Source organism: Archocentrus centrarchus, chromosome 18 (assembly GCF_007364275.1).
Source record: "Archocentrus centrarchus isolate MPI-CPG fArcCen1 chromosome 18, fArcCen1, whole genome shotgun sequence".
NCBI classification, from domain to species: Eukaryota; Metazoa; Chordata; class Actinopteri; order Cichliformes; family Cichlidae; genus Archocentrus; species Archocentrus centrarchus.
This window is the reverse complement of record NC_044363.1, coordinates 6,069,739-6,087,518: the sequence shown is the minus strand read 5'-3', so window position 1 is coordinate 6,087,518 and position 17,780 is coordinate 6,069,739. Positions and strand designations below refer to the sequence as shown.

At 38.3% G+C, this 17,780-nt stretch overlaps 1 protein-coding gene across 1 annotated transcript in view; it reads right to left on the bottom strand.

Moving 5' to 3' along the window:
- LOC115797317 (neuropeptide Y receptor type 2-like) overlaps positions 1 to 17,780 on the bottom strand; it is a 62,603-nt gene that overhangs the window by 20,649 nt on the left and 24,174 nt on the right. The window contains exons 2-3 of the mRNA XM_030753864.1: positions 15,941 to 16,183; positions 14,139 to 14,271 (exon numbers count right to left, since the gene is read on the bottom strand). Coding sequence (XP_030609724.1) covers positions 14,139 to 14,271; positions 15,941 to 16,120 — 313 coding nt within the window. The 5' untranslated portion in view covers positions 16,121 to 16,183. The remainder of the gene's footprint in view (positions 1 to 14,138; positions 14,272 to 15,940; positions 16,184 to 17,780) is intronic.

The following is a 17,780-nucleotide window of genomic DNA, read 5'->3' as shown; positions in this document are numbered from 1 at the left end:
AACCAGCCTCAAGTAGACATTTAGCATTGGCTTCATTTTTCAGCCGTGGGTTGATGCTCGTCTTTGACACGTCAGTGCTGCTGCTGATGTGCATTGCCCCATATTAAATATATGTATCATATAAACATGCAGCCTAAAAGCTGAAGTTTACCAATGTCCTGCTGCTAGAATAAATCAATCACTTCAAATGTGAGTTGTCAGACGTCAAAAGGTTTGTGGATTTTATTTTTCTTATTTTCCCCCAGAAATCAAGCTCCTTTAAACCTCTCTGAAGTCAGTACTTCCTATAATCCAAACAGTAATGCATATTCAGATCTTTTCACACATGTTAGAAATGTGAAATATTCTGCCTTGGCTGGCTGAATGCTTTGCTGTGAATTTGAAGGCTGAATTCTGTATAGGTTTGTATGCTTTTAATTCTTCACCTGAAGGACTTAAATATAATCGACTCTGCACTGTTATTCCTGTTCTGATTGGACCACCTGCTCTCCTGACTGATTGTCTACCGGTGTTAGAGAGAGCATAAACAACAGCTGCAGCTGTTTCAATCGAACCCTGTATTAGACATCTAATTAGATGTGACTGTTTTTTTTTCTGGTACACGAGGCCCCTGCAGGGACCAAACTGGTGTCACCGGAAGGGGGGCCAGGGCCACTCTGCAAACCCCTGAACCATGTCAGTTTTTGATGATTAAATTTGTGATAAGGGCATTGTGCCAGATTATGTTAGGACAAAAAAGCCATTCGGGGTTGAGCTGATTCTGATGTTGCCCGAATGCTTTCGTTTGATTTTGTCAATTTTGGCCTTCTGCTTCTTGTGATGCTTCAGGGCAAAGGCAAAGAAGAAAGAGACAAACAGAGACAGCCAGATACATGCAGAGGAACACGAATAAGCTACATAAAATAAGCATGACATCAAATAAATCTAAAAGAATTTTAGATGAAAAGGAGCAGTCATACTCAAAGTTTGTTTATTTGAAAACCTGAGCTCTGACCCACATGGAAGAAAAACTCCCATTAATAATTTTAATAAACTTTGAAAAATAGCTTGAAAGTGTACATGTTAGGAGGCTGGAGAGGTGGTTGAGCATACTTGGTTTCCTGTTTTGTGCTTTGGTTTGCCATATTTTACACTCAATTTTTTAATTTTTCATTACTTTACTTGTTTATCAGGGTTAGACAACAAAAATTGCTTTGTTAGATTTATTCACTAACAACTACTCTATTAGATTTAGGCACTAAGAACTGCTCGGTCAGGTTTAGGTACTAACAAGTATTTGTTTTAAGTTCTGGTACTGGAAACTGCTCAGCTTAAGGTACTAAGAACAACTTGGTTAGTTTTCAGGGTTAGGGTTAGGGTTTGCAATCACCAATCAACCTAACAGCATATCTTTAGACTGGCATCCTGTCCAGGGAGTTCCCTTGTGTCTCACCCAATGACAGCTTTAATACGCTCCAACGACCTTCTGACCCTGAATGGTATAAGTGGATAAAAAAAAAATGACAGACTGATGGAGTTGGGTTGCCATAATTTGACACAACCAAAGGACTCTGTGTGTGTGTAACAGACACACCAATGGCTCTGATAAAACTACCTCTTTTAATGCCCTGGGTTGAGAGAGGGCTGGTAATTAACCTCATTAGACGACAGAAAAGAGACCAGACCAGATCCACTCTTTGTGCCAACTACACAAATGTAAAACCAAGTAACAACCACAAAAACTTTGCCTGCTTCATAACAACTATAAAAACAACAGTGACAGTAGATGAAAATTCCATATTAAATTTTAAAATTCATTCATAGTAACTGCAAGGCTCAGTAATTGTTTTTCTCATTATGTTAACACTGGAGGCGTAGCTGCACTGCAATCAAACCCTATTTGTGTTTTTCAGTTCAGATGTGTCAGTGTAAGAATCGCACTTAAGAGTCTAGTTTGGCCGCTCAAAGGCGTGTGGTGTCCAGTAATGAGACAACAGCCGCTGCTCCCATCAAGGCAGGAAGACAAAGCTTTCAGCAGAGAGCTTGAGAGAAATAATGAACAAGAGGGAGCAGATGAGCCCATGGGCGAGGAAGTGCAGTGCTCGCTTTGTTTATCACACACTGCCTGACTGCCCCGTTTTCATTCGGGGGAATTGAACCGGCAACTTTCTAGCTGCTATCTTTCTACCTTTCTGCACATTTCACATTACATCAATCACATCTCACGGTCTCATTCTGCTATTGATTTTTCTCTCACAGCATCCTTTGACTACTTCTCAAAGTCTTTATATACAAAAGGGGTCTTTTCAGACATCAACACATTGAAAGAGTCTCAAATGTGAAAGGAGTGTGCCTATTAAATGTTCCAGAGCATCCTGCATTTATATAAGCAACATTTTCTCGCTCCTTTTTGAATAACATGCCTTTAACAAGACCATTAAATCGAACTAAATTTCAAGAGAACCACAAAACCCTGAATGTATCCATCGATTTCTCCATACCAAAGTCTGATCACTTAGTCTCCTGTGATACAGTGGATCTGTTGACCAAGATTTCAATTTACTTCAGTAAATAATAAGAAGACGAAATTAATGTCAGAAGATATCTAATTCATGCCTTTCCTTTTTTTGCCTCCAGATGGACCGTCTACTTACATGGAATCAAACTGATCAAATGTGATTGGTCATTTAAACTCAGTCTACAACCACAAAACAACAAAACTCAAAAATCTTTCCTTTTATCTGCAGATTTATATGCATGCATCTGTTTACAGAGATTACATAATACCACCTGAACTGCAGCTTGGAGGAGGAATACAATTAATCCTTGGCAATCTAAATGCCAGGGTTTTTTTTTAATAATCATTAGTGTAGATTAGGCATCAATCTAACAACCAAAAAAAAAAAAAGAAAAAAATGATAAAAGGCAGATCATAACTGATTCAACTAAAACCTCGACCAATACAAAAGATTTCAAATGAGGTCACAGATAAAACCTATATTACAGAAAACCAGGAAGCATATCAAAGTATTAGACATTAGGGTACATTTGTTATCTAATGTTGCAATTTTAACATATGATCCCCTTAAAGCCTCAGATCCTTTCAGTAAGGGTTCATGGATTCAATGATTCATGTCTGTGCATTAATCTACACCTGCTCTTAATCTAAAGCAATAACCTGTAAGAGAACTGGCCATTGTTATTAAAAAAACAAAAGCAAACAAACAAAAAGCACACACAGAATCCCCCACAGAATAAATAATTGATCAACAATATGCATGTGCAAACACAAAAAAACAAAACAAAAAAAAAACGTCTAGGCCGTGAGCTTGCCCTATCCCGTTAGCAGGACACAACCATGAAAATGATGGAAAATTTAGATTCCAATGACTTGTAGTCAGGGTAGCTTCCAGAGGCAATGACCAAGCACAAGCAGAAGATGGCATTAATTTAAAGAATGGATGGAAACAGGCAACAGGAGATCCTTATGAGACAGTATACTGTTTGAGATTGAAGGAGAGGGATCCCTTTCACTTTGGCACCATTTCGATTAATGTACATTTCTAGATTTCACTGGACAAGCACTACCTGCCTTACTTACCCTAAAGGTATGCCCATGGATTTAAGTAATGGTTGGTTATGCCAGAGCAGAATTGGTCTCCACAATGCAGGGCAGCGGTCATTCTGTTCCTCCAAAGCACAAAGAAGCAGATACCAGTCCTGCCGATAGGTCAAGGGCCTTTTATGGCCCTGTCCAGCTCTCCTAGAGTAACTGATTGTCTCCTGGAAGCTCCATGATCTTGAGACTGTGCTGGAAGACACCGCAAAAGTTCTGGCAATGTCATGCATTGATGTGCCATTCCTAGAGGAGTTGGACTACCTGTGAAACCTCTGTAGGGTCCAGGTATTGCCTCATGCTACCAGTAGTGACACTGACTCTAGCCATGCAAAACTAGTGACAAACAGTCAGAAAAGATGAAGAGGGAAAAAAGGTCAGTGGCCTCCACCAGTAAAACATTGCTATTTTGGGGTTGTCTCATAGTTGCCCCTCTAAAGCAGCTAAAACCGATTAACAACCCTCTCTGCTACAATATCCCAGAACTTTCAGTGACTTTATGCTAAACTGCTTAAAAAGTGTTCCTTTATTTTTTTTCAGCAGTATACTTTTTTGTTTCTTAGCTTCTTCTGTAATGCTAGGTGAGTTGTTTAAATTCTGCTGTGTAAGAAAAGCAGTGCAACAGTTTCACTGTATTTGTTTCTTTTCATTTTAGTTCAGCTTTTCTTTTATGTGCTTTTTTCCTGTTTTTTAAATGTTTGCCCTCTGGCTGTCTCTTAAGTTTTTCCTGTTTCTTTTCCTCTCTGTGTAAGCTCTCTGTGCTTCTCTCATGACTGTATGAAAGTAAATGATTTGTTTAAAATTTTCATTCACTTGCTGTGTTTCCAAAGTCTCACAAGTGTTCCTTATCCATTGAGCCCAAGATTGCTCAATTTGGCCTCACAGTTGTGGAGTGTTTTTACAAAAAGCAGCCTCTGGCACCATGAAAGACTCTCAGTAGGTCTCATTCACAACATCTTTATTATACTCACTTCCATTTAGTTGTTCTCTTTTGTTATAACATAATGTACTGAAAAAGAACGAAAGGGCCATCTGCCACTTCTCCTCTCCATCAGAGAAGGTGCATTCAGCTAGAAAATGCTACCGTCTAGCTTCTTCGGATGACACTGCCAACAAGGTGAAGATGCCAGAAAATGCAGAAATAGTGCACTTGTGTCCTGTCAGACGGCTGGGGCACTGAGAGACAAACTGAACGTGACTGTTAACGGAGACTGTCACATCTGCTCATGTCATGTCTCAGTTTTATGTAATGTCTATATGTGCTCGGTGTAGTAACAGCATCCTTGAAACTCTGGACCATTTTTCTGGATCAGAAATATCCTGGATGTCTGGCTCTCAGTCTTTAAAGCATACTACAAAGGAAAACAAAAGTTTTATTTCACACTACGTGAGCAAGTTAGCACTGTTAAAGTTTTATATTCACTCAACCATTAAACGGTGCCATTTTGAACTATTTGACAATAGCTGTCTCAAGGCGCCATATATTGTAAGGTAAAAACCTTATAATTTTAGAGGGAGAATCCCAGTGACCAGGCGATACCCTCTGAGTAACCAGAGCTTTCTTAACAGACTCAGGCTCAAGGAGTGGCAGCCATCTGCCACCACCCATTGGGGTAAAAAGACGAGCATAAAGAGAAAGATAAAAAGCAAATCATGGGATAGCCTGAGCCTATAGCAGCATATGGGATGGTTCAGGGTCACCATATCCAGTCATACCTAAAAGCTTTAGCAGAAAGAAAAGTTTGGAACCTAATCTTTAAATTAGAGAGGGTGGTTTTTGGAGTGGCACAAATACTTTGTGTAGCATCTTGACACCTGATTTTTTTGCAAATAGTTGAATAACAAATATACTAAACAAGGCAAAGTAAGCAGTTTTTAAGGTGAAATATAAAGGCAAACTCAAAAGTACAAAAAAATGGCCAATTATGCCCTAGACACTGCTTGTTCCACAGAAGAGGGACCTGATAGTTGAAGGCTCTGCCTCCCATTCTACTTCTGGAAACTCTACAAGTCACAAGTCGCTCTGCACGAAGTGGTCTATTGGGATAGGATGATACCAAAAGGTTTTCAAGATATGATAGGGCCAGATCATTCATGGTAACAAATTCAAACTATGGGATAAGAAATGGCACCTCCAAGGCTGAGCCTATGGTTCTCAGATGGAAAAGGGTGGAGTATCCACTATTTCTTCCTGAGGTGGAAAGTTCAAGTATCTTGGTTTCTTGTTTACAAGCTGGGAAACAGTGGGGGGGAGGATTGGCGAAGCATCTGCTGTGATGTGGACACTGTGCAGATCTGTTGTGGTAAAGAGAGAGCTGAGCATGAAAGCAATACTCTCGATTTGCCAGTCAATCTATGGCTCCGCCCTCACCTGTGGCTAAGAGCTCAGATACAAGTAGCAGAAATGAGTTTCCTCTAGAGGGTGTAGCTGCTACTCCTCCACACTGAAAGGAGCCAGCGGAGGATGCCACAAAGCCACTTCCTTGAGGACGTGTTTCATGCATGTCCTACCAAAAGGAGACCCCGGGTAGACCCAAGACATGTCTGGAGAAATGATGTCTCTTGGGATCGCATTGTGTCCCCCGAGCTGGAGCTGAAGAGCTCCAGCTAAAATGCCATCTGAATTGGAAATGATTTGTGCACTCATAAAACACTAGCTACAAGCTACATTCACCAAACCACACTGTAATTTAAAAAAAAAAAATCTGTAAAAATACAGTATAATGTACTGTATAAATGTTAAGGAATTTTCTGTATTAGTTATTTAGAGGTGTTTTTCTATATTTCCTGGCTACTGAAATGCATTGTGGGGGCATGAACCCCAAAAGGAGGGAAAAGTTAGACGGCCATTATACTAAGAGACCTCATTTGGATTTTGGACTCTGAAGCTGGAGAAACTGCCTTCACATTTCTGTGGTAAATATTAAAACTTATATTTTTATATTAAAATAAACATCTCAAAAGACTTAACGCAATGTGATTTTTTTAAAAAAATAAAAAATTAGAAACCATTGCTCATTTTTGTTGACTGGTTTGTGCTGCAACCAGTCAGGAACATTGTGCTGACTTGTTTTAAAAATAACTTAGGTTTATTATGACTTATGCTTTAGTTTAGTGAATATTAAAATTATTTTTGGCCATTGATAAGCCATCAGTTTTGGCCTCTGGTGGCCAGAAAAAGACCAGCTTTCTTAAATACAAATGTTAGCTTCTGTTTTTATCTGTTTTTACACATCTGTGACTGCTAGCTAGCTAATGAACTAAAGTCAGTGATAACTGGGAAAAGAGAAAACGTCACAGTTCTGCTGAGATACAGACAGGAAGAAATTATTTCGGACTCTAATAAGTTCTATAATAAAACTTATGCATTACCGTAACATTTACTTTAGCCTTGAAAGGGTTTAAGGTGAGTTATTCTCACTGCAGCAGGGTTCTAGCTAGTGGCTGATTGCTGGGCACTGCACCTGGCTGAGGGGTTGTCGCACGCGTGGCGACAATTTCAGCTGTTAGCTACAGTAACGGATCTCCATCCTTACACTTAGCTAGCAGGAGCAGGCATTAGCATTAGCAAGTGGTCATTGAGTACCATTGGGGGAACATCCCCCCCACGCCACCCCACCCCGAGCCCCCGCGTTCACACACCCCCACCATCCAACGCTGAAGCAGATCAGATAGTTTTCTTTAATAATAACTGCTTATGTTGCAACTGAATGCAGTTGTACTCTGTACTATACTGGTAAATGAAATGTATGTCAGTGTTTGTCAGGCATCCTGTTTGAAGACACTAGAATGCACTGCCTGAGTTTTGTGGTTTTCTTTTTAATACTGTCGGGTCTTTACCTTACAATATAAAGTACCTTATTGTCAACTGGATCAATATGAATAAAATTGAATAGACATATATAATACCACTGATATTGTTTCTGGAGGCACAGTGGCCACACTGGTTTAATAAAGGGGGGGATGGACGTACTGATGGAATAAATTCAGCTGAGTTTAACTGAGGATTTAATTAGCAGAACTTGCTAAAGGCAAAAATAAATTAATAGCATTTTTTTTCCCAGGACATGAACAGTAAGTGTGTGTGAGCATTTATTAATGATAGCCAATGCTGGATTTTACTTTGTATCCAGTTTTCTCTACTCCTCTCAGAACGACTGACTCTTGGGGCTATATAAAGATGTTACTGCACACAACACACACATGCAGTTAGGCACACACACGAGTAGGCAACTGGCACTTAATCTAATTATTTATTTCTTCTTCTTCATTAGCTAACTTTTTACTTTGTGACAGATGGAGAGGGGATGCCAGGGACCTCACAAAGCTGATCGCAGCTCCTCAAAATGCTTGGCTTTAACTGGAAGGCAAGTAGGTCATTGAGTCATGGTTAAAGAGATTTTAACAATGCTACAGAGTTGTTTCTGCCTTCATATCTTACTTCTCCAGGGCATTGTCATATTCTTCCTTTAAAATAATCTTTTTTTATATGTTGAGGGCATTTGGAAAGAGTTCAAACCCAAATTCTCTTAATCTTACATATAATACATAATAATGTGGTTGATATGCAGGCAACAGAAATGGTGAAGCTGTTTCAAGGTTAAGGTTAAGCCAAAACAAGTTGTAACTACATGTCAAGCGTTTTTGTTATTTCTTATAACAAAGGGGCTATAATAAAACAAATTCTTCTGTCAGCATTTAAAGGATGGAAGGACATTTCCCACAAACAATACATGAATAATGAATTGACTGATTTATGTTGTTTAAAGGCAAACTAACTACAAAAGATGATATAAATTCAACTACAGTCACAAGTTACTTTACTAAACTAGGCCAAGGGGTTCTGGACCAAGGAAATCCTGTAACACAGATTTAGTTGGTTTGGACTTAGCATCACTTGTCACAATATCATCCTCTTCTTTTGCTCCAAAGATAGCATGGGGGAGTCACAGACACTAAATACTTGTATTGTTGTGAACGGTCCCAATGTGAATATACGCCCTTTTTAATGATGCAGAGCAAACCATTCTCTTGGCTATGGGTTGTGGACCTCCGTTAAAAAACTCATGAAGTAGTCTATTTGTCTTTTAGAAAGGGTGAACTAGTTTTGTTTGTGCAGTCAAATTTGTGTTTTACTTCTAACATTAAATCCAGTCAGGATAGGATTTGGATTCAGCCTCTTCATGTGTTGTTGGTATTTGGAGTTGTGGTGATTTTTGTGTTGTTGGAACCTGTTCTTGGTTAAGGGTTAGTTTTTGGTTTGGGTTGGTGATGATTGTAGTTTTTTGTGGCTTGTTGGTTCTTGGGACCGTTTGCTATTGTTGTTTCAGTTGCTGACAGTTGCTGTTGTGGCTCTGTTTTTCTTTGTCGGTTGTTGGATTGTGTTGTTCTTGAGATTTATATTGTTGATTATTGGTTGTTGTGAGGACTTTTGTTTCAGTGATTCCCGTTGGCGTTGCTTATTGTTGTTTTTGTTTTTTTTAAATCAGTTTTGTTAGTTTTTAATTATTGGTTTGTGTTGCATGATGATTTTTGTGGTTCTCTAGTTTTGGTCTCCACCACCTCTATCAAGCATGAGAAGCAGTTTCACATTTCAGACGATGCCCCATTCTCACATAACTTCATAGTTAGTACAAAAACAAACGTTATTTGCACAAACTGAAGGACCTAGACTATTTAGCATATTGTACTAAATAGCACAAACAAGGAGCATGAAGTAATATCTCAAGCATTTATCTAATATGCTGCACCAATAGAGGAGGGGTGACTCACACTGGGTTAAGTATGTAACATTGGGTATTTTATTTTGTATTATGTTTTTTTTGTGGCTCTAATTGTATTTTATCATTTTTAGACAACAGTGGAGCTGTGTAGCAGAGAGATATAAGACTTTAAAGGCTTCTGAAACAACAATAAAAATCAGTAGGATGCATTTGTGTGTTTTTGTAAGATTTATTGACAATAACAAAAGCAAACGCCTTTAACAAACAGCCTCTTTGCACGCAACCTGTCTGTGCACTCTCAGCTTGGTGCTCTTTGTAGTGCTGATACTTCTCTACATATGGAGGCACATTGCACTTTTCTATCAATACTTGTTTTCTTGTTTACTGCTACATTAGCATTCCCTGAAGTGTATGCTGTGAATAAAATATATTATTGTGCTTCTTCAGGCTTGAGAAGCTCTGCCAGCAGAGGCAGTTTCCCACCCACATTACATTTCAGTACTTCCCTCTATTTTTTTAATATATACGTTTATTAGCATGTGTGCTGCTCATAAATCCACCAATTTATTTGGTTAGTCTTTATTGTTAATTTGTGCATTTAGTAGAATGTGTTTATTAGGGTTTATTGCAGTACTTTGCATGTTTTAATTAATTGCTTTCATTTTGTGCATTTAATGGTTTGTACATAAACGTCTCATTCGTGTCAGTTTATGTCAAACTGACTTTCAGCAGCGTCTCAGTTGTGTTGGTGTTTCTGAGAATAACCTAAGAAACAGATTTTCAGCCCATCTGTCAGTTTGAACATCAACAGTAACTCTAAATCAAAGTACAGTGAATCATGTTGCAGTGTGAAATTTCACAAGTGAGCACCACAGGCGGGGGGACATGTGAAACTGTTCATACTTGTCTCATTAGACGTATAAATAAAACCAGAGTGAGACTGCCTGCCATGTATCGAAGCAGATGATTTAGTGTTGATCTTGGCTTCTGTTGCTGTTCAGTCCTGTTTGATGTTTCAGGTTGACACCAGGATAGTCCCCAGCTCATTAAAAACATAAAACTGGTACAAAGATAACTGAATATTTTACAGTGAGAAAACAAAATCTCAGTCATATGATGCCAACCTTTCTTGTGTTATTACATTCACTGCTGCTCAGTCTTATGCTGAAACATCTAATTGACACATCATATATCATCAAAAGACCTTCAGGTGTTCTAAAAAGTAGAACTATGCATCTTACATTTATTAGAATTGAAATTTAAACAAAATGTTTAAGCAAAACGTTTTAATTTCATCATACAAAATAATTTTTGACCCAAAGGATATGAGCATTAAAACTATGCAATCATTTCACTTCTGTTCTGCAGCTGCTCCAACTAGTCAGGTACAGAGACTGTCTTAGATTGATCTACTTAGGCATGTTTATCCATGCAGCATCAGCATTATGGATGAGCTCCAGGGGTCCTAGCCCATCCAAAAACGTCTCTGTGCATCCCTGAATTCTAATGTCATATTTTTACAATGAAGTCATCCAATTTTGGAGAGAAACTACCCACATAATAGTAATTACCAATCTTGTGTTAATTATTCTGTTGACAGTATTTCAGCACCCACTGACTCTGACTTTAGAGTGTTTGAATCTCTGCAGGTCAGACACTGGGAAGACATTTGGAACTAAGAGGTCATTCATGAGTGTGTGCAATTAGTTTTAAAAGCGGGATATCACTCAAAAATTGAAAAACAAATGGAAATGTTCTGCACGTGTGCAATGTGCAACTTTTGTGAGTGCAATCACACATGCATACACATGAATGTACTTTTTTTTTTAAATTATATGGTAAGGTGAGTTTTTTTTAGAGTTACACATATAAACATAATTTAGCCAGAAAATCTCTGAATGGTAATTTTTATTTTCATTGCTCTTTTTGGGTCTACACAAGATTATAGCTCTCCTTTATAACCTGATTTGAGTGAGTTTATTCAAACTGCTTATAATAACTTTTATTTAGCATTCATAATACATCAAGATACCCAAAACAGTCAAGAAAAATAAGAAAACAAAATAAAAATGCTTTATAATCTGGAAATAATGACTTGTAAAATGCTTTTTTTGCATTGAAACATAAAAATCTATGACTATTTTTCTTTGCTGAACTGCTGATTATCATTTTAATGCACGTCTACTATTTTGATATTTGCATTTTGTACCTCTTTCATCTCCCTCTAACATTAAAAATATATTGCACTCACCCATTCTTGTTATCAAATGAAAATGGAAAAATAGGGTTTGTGTGTCTCTCCTTGGTATAAAACACCCATCTGTATGCTCACACAGTCACATTTTTCTATTGGTAACAAAAACTCTGAATCCTCATGTCTGCATGACATGAACAATTAATGTTTGATTTCATCTCTGCATCTGTTTATCTGTCCCACGCAAACCAGCCAGCAAATACAAGACATCACAAAGATCTAGCACACAGTGGCTGACAGATGTTTGAGTCATCACTGCAGATGGCTTATATACAGCAGCACACACATATACAGACGCGTTACAAAGGAAAAAAAAAAACAAACAAACACAACTTTTGACCCCTAAGTTGAAGGAACAGTGACTCTGTTATGCTGTAGGTGACATTTTGCTGCTGTGGTTTGGGCCACATGTCCCAGAAATCTGTTCAGTGAGATCACCTCAATGCTATAATGAAAGATTTCTATGGTAATGGGAGTGGTCTCTTCCTGGATGACGGTACCCCCATCCACAGGCCATGAGTGACTGTGATGATGAGTATGATAATGTGAATCACATCCAGGCCCGGAGCCAATCTTTATGAACAGATATCTGCATAGCAGGCAGTTTTCGGTAGCAACATGATTTTTGGACCCTTCTGGTTTCTATTGTCCAAGTTGAGTTGACTAATGAGCTTGTTTGCGGTTAATCTCAGTAATTGTGATGATTTTTTTATTTATTTATTTTTTTTGACTGGCACCAGATACTCTGGCTATACAATTTGGTTTATTGTGTTTTATCTTTCCTTATGTTATCCTTTCCATTTATAAAGGAAGACCTCTATGAAATCCTTTGTGAGACTAGAACTTCAGCATTAGAAGTCTGCTAGAAAATGTCCATATTTGTGTTTTCTTGTTATCGAGTTCATGTGCCATTCTCTGTGCTTGAATTTCAGTCAGGAACTTCAAATCATTTAACTGAGTCCCACAAATCTGGCACCCATAATCTCAGTTACAGTGAACTAATAATGATCAGTATAATGTTAGAACCAGTGCAGAACAGCTGGCTAGTGCTGTAGAGATGGACTGACATCTGTCCTGGATAACATCTGGTGCACACATTTTATCTCTTTCTAGAAGATCCCACACTCCCTCTGCTGTTTCAGAAATCATGGACCCCTAGCTAAAAATGAAAATCCTCAAAGCTGCCAGACATCAAAAGGAATACTGCAAACAGCAGATAAGTTAATGTTAACAATACTGATCACTGACATCCTCAGACAGGTAACTCTAGCATTATCAAAGTGAAAAAAATAATCCAAAGGGAAGTTTTCATGCTAAATTGTCCACAGCTCAACCGTAAAACATTGAAATGAAGTTCTGGATTTGTAAAATGTACGGAACTGGGCAGACGGGGAAACAAGTAGTATCCTCTCAAAAGTGCATAAATCCCTCCTGTATGAAGTATCAAGGAAGAAAATCCCCCAGTTTAAAAGTTTGAATGTAAACCCCTTATAACATATGCATCTCCATTTCAAACTATTTACTGGCTCTCTTCAAGAATTCTTTCTGCATGAGGGCAAGCCAGGTCCTACTGTAAATTACATACACAGGGTTATCATGAATGGTGACCCTCAGATGGTTAACCCCTATGGTAAAATGTATCTTTTGCGTTTAGCCTATCCAAAAACATACTCAAACAAAAAGACATGTTCTTGTGTATTTAGGGGTTATGTTTGTCATCCCTGATAGCTAGGCTACTTATTGCTCAAGTTGGCCTCTGCTATTTCTGTTAGGCTACAATAATATAGCCTGCAGTCACCAGATCCCAACCCAACTGAACCCTGGAGGATTTTGGAGACGTGTCACAGCGCTCTCCATTGCTATGATCAAAACCTCAAATTAAGGAATATCGTTTTGGAGGAATGATGTTTATCTCTTCAGCAGAGTTCCGTAGACTCTCAGAACCCACCCCAAGGTGCACCAAATCTGTTCTAGCAGCAGGCTGAGGCCAAATACCTTACTGTTACACTCTAAATGCATCACATATTTTTCACTAGACAAGCAGACTACCAGCAAAACTTCAGCTGTTGCTTTTGGTAAGCCAGCCAATCAAAACCCACAAGTCCAAGACTGCCAGATATCACCGTCTCCAAATTGGTCAGCTCTCCTTATTCACTCACACACAGTTGCATTTCTGTCAGTTCTGAAGGCGTTACAGTGACTTACATTAAGTGCTTGAGTTCTTCAGTGAACTGATGGGGAGTCCACCTTGGAGGGGGTCCTGAATCTCAGGCTAAAGACTAAGCTAAAAGTTAATCTTTCTTCTAAAATGTAGAGTAAAATATGGACAGGCATCCTACCTCCTGGTAACTGCACAACTTCTGTTCTCATCAGTTCAGATGGCATTGCACAGATGGACATATTGGAGACTTGTATGATTAATATAATGGGAGGTTGGTGTTTTTTCATAAATGGAAGTTGAGCATCCTTTATGGGGCTGTGTAAACAGATTGAGGTCCCCATAATGTTAATAAACAAAAAGCAACTAAGAGCTGCTGCTGCTGTGTGTCGGTGTGAGTAAACATACCAACAGCCAGATTAGCAATGAAAAAGTTGGTGACGGTACGCAGTGTCTTGAAGCGGTAGATGACGTAGATGACGAGAGAATTACCCAGAACCCCCAACACAATAATGGTGCTGTAGGCCAGGATCAACACTACCTGTAAACAAACAAGTGTAAACAGTTGCTGTCAGAGGCAAGTATTTACAGCACTAGAAACAAATTCAGAAATAACAGCGGTGATGTGAAGTGGATCTTTTATGTACCTCAACTGAAGACTGCATCGGAGTTTAAATTTAGATATTTTTTAGTAGAGTTTTATGTTCAATTTTCTGTTTTTACCACATTCATTTAAGTCTGGTGTTTGAATCAAAGATATGAAAATGATGGCTGCAAGACTAACAAAAAGAGTTTTTGTTAATTATCTTTATGTGAGATTTCAATATGTCAGTGATGTGTTAGTGAGCTACTGAAATTAATGAAGGCATTTACAAACATAACATTAATGCTTTCTGTATTATCCATATTTCACTATAACAGTGGCTCACTAACTTTGTGTTCACACCACACCAAAGGGCAAACCAGATTTGAAAGCACACCTGCATACATTCAGTATCTGTGCCAGATGGACTCCATATCTGATATGTAGTCAATCCTTCTTTTAATTATATTATCACAAAGAACTTTTAAGAGACCATTGGAGCATCCGAACCTCGTCACTTCTCAACTGCCTGCATTGTTGATTAAGGTAAGACTTCTTCATAATGGAAAAAAAAAAAAAATTGCTGTCAATATTGGGATCAGGATTATTTATCACTATATAAACAAAGACTTGGATTTCCTTGAACTTTAAAGTTCAACTGCTACAGCCCAGCAGGTAGTGTATTTGAATTTGTTCCAAAATTTTAATTGAAAATAAAATTTGATTAATTGCACTGCTGAGGAAGAGGGCCTTTTACTCCAGCTGAAAATCATAAGTCTATACAAATGAAAAATGAGTCTATAAAAAGTAATAATACAGTACATTATCCCTTTATAGGGCACTCATTAAAATACTTTGAAATTCTAAATTTCAACCTTAAAGTGCTATTGAAGGAGATAAGACTTAATTATATGTCATTTTTCAAAATGTTTCATTTTCATGTAAAAAATAAATAAATAAAACATTAAACAAAACAAGGTCAATGAAGTAACTGTATTTGGTTCCTTGTCCGTACTGTAAGTGATTAAAAAAAATTCTATGGTATTTACATATATAAAAATAAATAAATAAATACAATAAAAACACATATATGGTGAAAGTAACATGTATTTTAGAACATTCTAACAGAGTCATTACAACATCACTTTTTAGAAAATTACTGCATACACGTTATGGTTTTATACAACATTAGGGCATTTTTTTCATGACCACATGCTACTTAACCTCACTGAGGCACAGGATGGGGGTAATATATATATATAAAGTGCGGTAAATTTCCAAAACTTTTCACTCACGCTATAAAGTGATAAGAATCATTTCATTACTTTTTGTCATACTTAACCACAAATTATTATGGTAGTAATCAAAAAATATCATCACACACCATATGGTACAATTAAACAAAGTAAATACCAACAATATCTTTATAGAACGGGATAACAATCATTTAGGCAAATTAATAAAGTATGAAAAAGTAAAAGTGATAGTTTTTGATTGTGAGAGCCCAGCATTTCTAAAGATCTACTACACTGATGGGCTGCCAAGCTGATTTGAGGATACTGGAAAAGGATAAATTATACATATTTTTCTTCATAAGGGAAAAAATAAATGGACATGAGACCAATACCTGTATGCTCGGCAGTCTAATGGGGTCCTCTGGAAAATTCACTCCCTCAAATGCCAATGTGGGCAGAGCTGGGGGAGTTGCACCGGTGTTGGGGTCGTAGTCAAGGAAAGCAACGTTACCGGGGTCATCATCGGGTGGGAGCTCGTCCTGTGTGGAGTTGACTGCGATGACGGCCTCCATGTCCGATCATATGTGCTCAGCTGGCAGCGCCATTGTACAGACACACAGTTACACTCACTGGACCTGTAGGGCGATAAAGAAACAGACAAATGTACAAATATTAAAAACATAGCACAATAAATAGCTTCATATATCTAAACTAATGGATTAAATGGTAAACAATGGCCATAAATAATAATTAATACCTTGTAAAAGTGAGGGATACACCATTTCTAAACTAGCAGTAACTTATGAGCTTGTAATAATAAGAGACGGACGCATTTTTCTCTTCTCCCCAGCCTTCCCTATCTACCCCTGTTTTTTTACTGCTTCGCTGCTTACAGCGTCTCTTCACACATCCCCGAACTGGAAATTAAATTATGGATCTGGTCAGCTGGTCTCTCAACACTATTAATGGTAAAATTCTCATCACGAGGAGATGGGGAGAAGGGGAACCCTCTTTCCTCTGGTTCGACTACATACCCGGCTTGCTATGTTATGGATTCCCATGGGGATGGAAGATAACATTCCTGGCTGCACTGTATGGACGTGGCATATATATTGATACCGGGATTTTTCTCGAATTGGACCTGGGGATACCTGGTTTCCGGGCAGCTGTTCAGGCCCTAGTAAGGCTGCCTATGAGGGATGCAGAAACAGTACGAACTCAATCAGATTTAGTAGAGCTGAATCGAAGTTGATTACATCTGGAGGAGTGTTGGAGTGTCTGTTCTACGTGGCGGAGTAGAACCAGATTCGAATGATTGGATTTCGGAGAGGTAACCAGAACACTGTAAGGTCTGTCAGCAAATAGTTATGACGGCCTGAACCCAAAGAATTGCAGTGTTTGGATTTTGGCTCCCAGACGGCCTTGGACGGCTGTCTGTCTAAATCGCCTCCTGGAGCTGTTATGTAAACAGATGCTCTTCACCCCCGCCCCGTGTTGTGACCCGTATGAACTGGTATCCTGGCAACCAAGGCTGACTATACCATGTTATCATGAACATTATCATGAACTGCTGGTCTGGAAGCTCTGTGGCCATCACAGTATCCTGCTCGTCTCTGCTGGTAGTCTCTCCCCTACTGCTTTGCTGAAGTGTTTTTTTAGAACCTCGTAAGGTGTTCATAATGAACACAGTACGAGATGATTCTTTTGAACCTACCTATCCCAGTGTATCTCTTTCTGTTTTCCTGCCAAAGGTAGCGCCGGTAAAATGGCTGCATGACCTCAGACACCTGTCCCCCCTGTTTGTTTCTGCTGTTTGTATTTCTCTTGGATGGGTGTTCTGGAACGCAAATTTCATTCATTTCGTTCATGTTTACATATAATGACAAATAAAGTCTTCTTCTTCTAATAATAATAATAATAATAATAATAATAATAATAGTAAAAATTATCAAAAATCATGGATGATCCACAGATCTAATGCTGAAACCTATGATGTCTTCCTCCAAAATTAACTACTGTTAACAGTATTGATTTGTACTGCCACTTATGGTCTTATATAACAGTTTAAAAACAATCAACAGAGTAAGTTGAACACATTTAAACTGTGTTCATTTGTTAAACAATGTGAGGGAAAAGTAAGCTCTTCTGGCAAGCCTGTAGAGGTACGCTTGATAAAAGTGTTAAGGAATTACTGTGTTAAAGACTACATTTATTAGTAATGAGATAATTAAA